Raw genomic sequence first — 6,000 nt, forward strand, 5'->3', positions numbered from 1 at the left:
CCCATCAACCGTCAATTGTTTTCAGCTATTGAAGAAAGAGGGATTCATGATCAATCTACTGTCAAGAGATTAGACCAATGCTTTCATAAAAAGCACCTAGATTTGGGGAATTTACTTATAAAAAAAATGGAACATCAAATAGCGCTGTCAAGGTTTGAGTTAGACTTCGAAATCCATTCTGTTTTAGTGTAAGGCTAACCATTCCATTAGCCCATAAAAAAAGTGACATTTGACTGCCATTGGGCATGGGTAGTGCATACAACCATTACAATACAGTGATACAAATTATATTTATTTCTAATAGAAATGTTTCCATATTTATTTTCTAAACTGTGTATATTCTTCACGTGTTCTGTTTTTTGTAGCGACAAAGGGGGAGAAAGGTGATCACGGAGCTCAAGGTCTCCCAGGAACGCCAGGTAAGACTTTTATGTCTCAATACAGCACAGGGATAACAACAACCACTTGGTTTTATCTTAAGGCTACAATTCAACCAGTATGCTTTTCTTGATTTTTTTATTTTTTATTTCCAGGTGTGGCCTCTAACTTAGACATATTCACATTCAAGGTACAGTATTACCATTAATAGTACTACAGTATGCATTACATACAGGGATTTAGTAGCTAAAATAGTAGGTTTGTACATTTTGGATACCCTGGTTGAGATGGCGTAATCRTTCATGCAAAAAGCACTAATTTGGCGGAACAGGTGGTTAAAAGATATTCACAGAATAAAGAGGTGCATAAACAGCGTTTACAAACATTTAACCTCCACTACATCGCTGTTGAATTTTTAATCTAGCCTTAGAGAGTTCTTCTCCAATAAAAATGTATCTGGATTTCAGTCATCTCTTTGTATTTTGCCTTTCTATTTCTCTCACCACTCTGATTTGGTGGAAAGAGCCCTTTACTGCCAGTCCAGATTCCGCACTCTCATCTTCAATTAACCTAAAGACCTAACAAGAAGTAAAATGCTATTATCCTATACCGACATAATCCTATCATCCTTAAGAAGATGGGTAAGTTTGACAGGACAGCGCATTAATAGATGTTTGTCTTTGCAGAATGACCTGAAAGGAGAGCGTGGGGATTCTGGCATGAAGGGGGAGAAGGGAGAGCCAAGTGGTGGCTATTATGACCCCCGTTTTAGAGGACAACAAGGCCCACCAGGACCCCCTGGAAACCCAGGACTTATGGTACGAAATTGAGAGGACATAAAAGGAACTTGTCACAACCTGATATCAGTCACTAAGACACCTTACAATATCTGTCATGTCTTGCTAACAAAAATGGAAAGAGAGCCTTATGGTGAATGTGGCAYAAGTAAAGTTAAATGTTATTTTCAATTTTTTTTATCACAGGGTCCAAAAGGAGATTCAATCATGGGCCTCCATGGTCCCCAGGGCCCACCAGGCTCCCCAGGGATCGGCTACGATGGTCGTCCAGGAATCCCAGGCCCAACAGGTCCTCCCGGGCCCCCAGGGTCCTCCTCACTACCAGGGGCCTATAGACCTAACCACTGTGAGTTTCCTAACCAGTGACAAACACAATGTCACAATAGTCTTCAATAGGGTATACTCCCAAGTTAAATTATACATTGGTGGTGGTTTGGAGTGAGGTACAAGCAACTACACAGAGTGTACAAAACATTAGGATCACGTGCTCTTTCCATGACATAGACTGACCAGGTGAAAGCTATGATCCCTTATGTATGTCACCTGTTAAATCCACTTCAGTCAGTGTAAATGAAGAGGGGAGGAGACAGGTTAACTTCTTATGGCTGCAATCCCGTTAACGGGATGATATGACAACAGCCAGTGAAAGTGCAGGGCGCCAAATTCAAACAACAGAAACCTCATAATTAAAATTCCTCAAACATACATGTATCTTATACCATTTTAAAGGTAATCTTGTTGTTAATCCCACCAAAGTGTCCGATTTCAAATAGGCTTTTCAGCGAAAGCACCACAAACGATTATGTTAGGTCACCACAAAATCACAGACACAGTCATTTTTCCAGCCAAAGACAGGAGTCACAAAGAAGCAGAAATAGAGATAAAATTAATCACTAACCTTTGATGATCTTCATCAGATGACACTCATAGGACTTCATGTTACACAATACATATATGTTTTGTTCGATTAAGTTCATATTTATATCCAAAAACCTCAGTTCAGAAATGCCTCCAAAATATCCGGAGAAATTGCAGAGAGCCACGTCAAATAACATAAATAATCATCATAAACTTTGATGAAAGATACATGTTTTACATAGAATTAAAGATACACTTGTTCTCAATGCAACCACTGTGTCAGATTTCAAAAATCTTTACGACAAAGGCACAATATTCAATAATCTGAGAACAGCGTTCAGCCACAAAAGGAAGCCATACAGTTACCCGCCAAATTGTGCAGTCAACAAAACTCATAAAAAGCATAATAAATCTTCACTTACCTTTGCTGATCTTCGTTGGAATGCACTCCCACAAGAAATGTTCGTTTTGTTCGGTAATGTCCATCATTTATGTCCAAGTAGCTACTTTTGTTAGCGCGTTTAGTACACAAATCCAAACKCTCGTGCAGGTCCCGCATAACGTCGGACGAAAACTTCAAAARGTTATATTACAGGTCGAATAAACTTGTCAAACTAATTATAGAATCAATCTTTAGGATGTTGTTATCATAAATATTCAATAACGTTCCAACCGGAGAATTCCTTTGTGTCTATAGAAGTAATGGAACGCAACCCTATCATGTGGAATGCGCGTGACCAGGACTTGGCTCTCTGCCAGACCACTGACTCATTCAGCTCTTATTCAGCCCAYCATCACAGTAGAAGCTTCATTCGAGGTTCTACAGACTGTTGACATCTAGTGGAAGTCGTAGGAAGTGCAAAGATCCATATYMTACTGTGTTTTCAATAGGCGATGAGTTGAAAATCGACCAACCTCAGATTTCTCACTTCCTGGTTGGATTTCTTCTCAGGTTTTTGCCTGCCATATGAGTTCTCTTATACTCACAGACATAATTCAAACAGTTTTAGAAACTTCAGAGTGTTTTCTATCCAATACTAATAATAATATGCATATATTAGCAACTATGACTGAGGAGCAGGCCATTTACTCTGGGTACCTCTGTGCACCTTTCATCCAAGCTACTCAATACTGCCCCTGCAGCCATAAGAAGTTAAAGAAGGATTTTTAAGCCTTGATGCAATTGAGACATGAATTGTGTATGTTTGCCATTCAGAGGGTGAATGGACAAGACAAAATATTTAAGTGCCTTTGAACAGTGTTTTGTAGTAGGTGCCAGTTGCACCGGTTTACGYCAAGAACTGCGACGCTGCTGGGTTTTTCACACTCAACAGTTTCCCGTGTGTATCAAGAATGGTCCACCACCCAAAGGACATCCAGCCAACTTGACACAACTGTGGGAAGCATTGGAATCAACATGGGCCAGCATCCCTGTGAAACGCTTTCGACACCTTGTATGCTGTTCTGAGARCAAAAGGGGGGTGCAACTCAATATTAGGAAGTTGTTCCTAATATTTTGTACACTCAGTGTATATCATATCGTCATCATTTATTTTTTTCTTCATCACAGCCATCAATATTCCTGGCCCCCCCGGACCTGCTGGACCACCTGGAACTCCTGGTCACACTTCAGGGGTAAGTGCTCATCCCACGGTCTGTCATACAGTATTTGATTTTCTTTATATTTGTTTATCTCTTACACTGAACGTTATCAGATCGTCAACCAAAACCTAATATTAGATGAAGGGAACACGAGTGAACAAATAACACATTTCTATTAGTGTTGCACTGTATACCAGTACCATGGTAATATCACGGTACCAAAACGTCATGATCCTTATGATACCAATACCGTAGTACTGTTCCATATGATACTACCACATTTTTCAGCCCTAGCGATCTAAAAAACCCGCTGGTGTCTGTTATAAAATGTTTAAAAATAGATTTTTGTTTATAAATTCAGTTGAATTTAAGCAACAGCCACTAGTCTCTTGCATGTGCAGGTCGAATAATATCCACTTYATTTTCATGCGCGTATCATGTGTGGCAGCTGTAATCAGCCAGCGGGAAATGTAGACCCTGATGCATCTTCTGTGGTTAGATTTGTACATTTGTTACATTGGATTACCGCGAACAGCGAGTAATGTTGGTACATTGTATCATTTCATCACCTTTTATAACCAAGAGTACAGGCCAATCTGAGTAGACTGTGCAAGTTCATTGTCATGCAGCCTCAGAGTGACAGATAGTGAAAATGGAGCAATGTTTCGTGACAGGCATGCTGCAAGACCCTTTTCCTATATTCCTGTGGCAATCAAATTTGCCTAGACCTACTGTCAAGTTACCAGGTTAACTACCTAGGTAACATGACTGAACAAAGTTGTTTATCAAACCAATAAGTAGCAACCCGGGATTAGTTTAAAACGGCCCGTGACACTTCCTGCCACATGGTTTGTCAAATTATATAAAATGCTTGAGAATCCCTATTGAATGACTCGTCTCTAGCCTAAATGGTTCAAAAACAATATGACCCATATTTCCAGAGATGCCTTTTAATCTTTCTATTGGGATTCACACGAATTTGATTTAATTTCACAAAACTTTTAAAACTAATCCAGAGTCGCTAATTATTGGTTTGTTTTTCAGTCATGTTACATAGCTAGCTAACATGGTAACTTGACAGTAGGTTCTATTGGTTGCAAGAATTTTCTATAATTACAAATTTGAATCCGGCGTAGTTTTGTGTATCAGCTCATAAACCATGTGCCATTGAATCGGTATGGGAATCTCTTCCCAACTATTTAGCAATCTACAGTGCCTTCGGAAAGTATTCAGACCCCTTCACTTTTTCCAAATTTTGTTAGGTTACAGCCTTATTCTATAATTGATTAAATCATTGTTTTCCCTATTCAATCTACACACAATACCCCATAATGACAAAGCAAAAGCAGGTTTTTATAATATTTGCTCATTTATATAAAATATCTATATTTTATTTACATAAGTATTGAGACCCTTTACTCCATACTTTGTTGAAGCACCTTTGGCAGCGATTACAGCCTTGAGTCTTCTTGGGTATRACGCTGCAAGCTTGGCACACCTGTATTTGGGGAGTTTCGCCCATTATTCTCTGCAGATCCTCTCAAACTCTGTCAGGTTGGATGGGGAGCGTTGCTGCACAGCTATTTTCAGGTCTCTCCAGAGATGATCGATCAGGTTTAAATCCAGGCTCTGGCTGGGCCATTCAAGGACATTCAGAGACTTGTCCCCAAGCCACTCCTGCGTTGTCTTGGCTGTGTGCTTAAGGTCATTGTCCTATTGGAAGGTGAACCTTCACCCCAGTCTGAGGTCCTGAGAGCTCTGGAGCAGGTTTTCATCAAGGATCTCTCTGTACTTTGCTCCGTTCATCTTTGCCTCGATCCTGACTAGAGGTCGACCGATTATGATTTTTCAACGCCGATACCGATTATTGAAGGACCAAAAAAAGCCGATACCGATTAATCGGGCGYTTTTAAACGTTTTTTTTTAAGTATTTGTAAAATTGACAATTACAACAATACTGAATGAACAATTATTTTAACTTAATATAATATACAGTGGGGAGAACAAGTATTTGATACACTGCCGATTTTGCAGGTTTTCCTACTTACAAAGCATKTAGAGGTCTGTAATTTCTATCATGGGTACACTTCAACTATGAGAGACGGAATCTAAAACAAAAATCCAGAAAATCACATTGTATGATTTTTAAGTAATTAATTTGCATTTTATTGCATGACATAAGTATTTGATAAACCTGCATATTTAGCTAAAATAAATCCAGGTTAGCAGGCAATATTAACCAGGTGAAATTGTGTCACTTCTCTTGCGTTCATTGCACCAGAGTCAGTGTATACGCAACAATTTGGGCGCCTAATTTGCCAATTTTTACGTAATTATGACATAACATTGAAGGTTGTGCAATGTA

The 6,000-nt window shown here is 39.3% G+C and overlaps 1 protein-coding gene across 4 annotated transcripts in view; it reads left to right on the forward strand.

Moving 5' to 3' along the window:
* LOC111959381 (collagen alpha-1(XVIII) chain) overlaps positions 1-6,000 on the forward strand; it is a 203,910-nt gene that overhangs the window by 185,571 nt on the left and 12,339 nt on the right. For all 4 annotated transcript variants that reach the window (XM_070437697.1, XM_070437696.1, XM_070437695.1 and 1 more), the window contains 5 exons: positions 366-419; positions 534-568; positions 1,065-1,196; positions 1,362-1,521; positions 3,604-3,668. In XM_070437697.1, the coding sequence (XP_070293798.1) occupies positions 366-419; positions 534-568; positions 1,065-1,196; positions 1,362-1,521; positions 3,604-3,668 (446 nt within the window). The remainder of the gene's footprint in view (positions 1-365; positions 420-533; positions 569-1,064; positions 1,197-1,361; positions 1,522-3,603; positions 3,669-6,000) is intronic.

The sequence above is a fragment of the Salvelinus sp. IW2-2015 genome, linkage group LG36 (genome assembly GCF_002910315.2).
Source record: "Salvelinus sp. IW2-2015 linkage group LG36, ASM291031v2, whole genome shotgun sequence".
In the NCBI taxonomy this organism is placed as follows: domain Eukaryota; kingdom Metazoa; phylum Chordata; class Actinopteri; order Salmoniformes; family Salmonidae; genus Salvelinus; species Salvelinus sp. IW2-2015.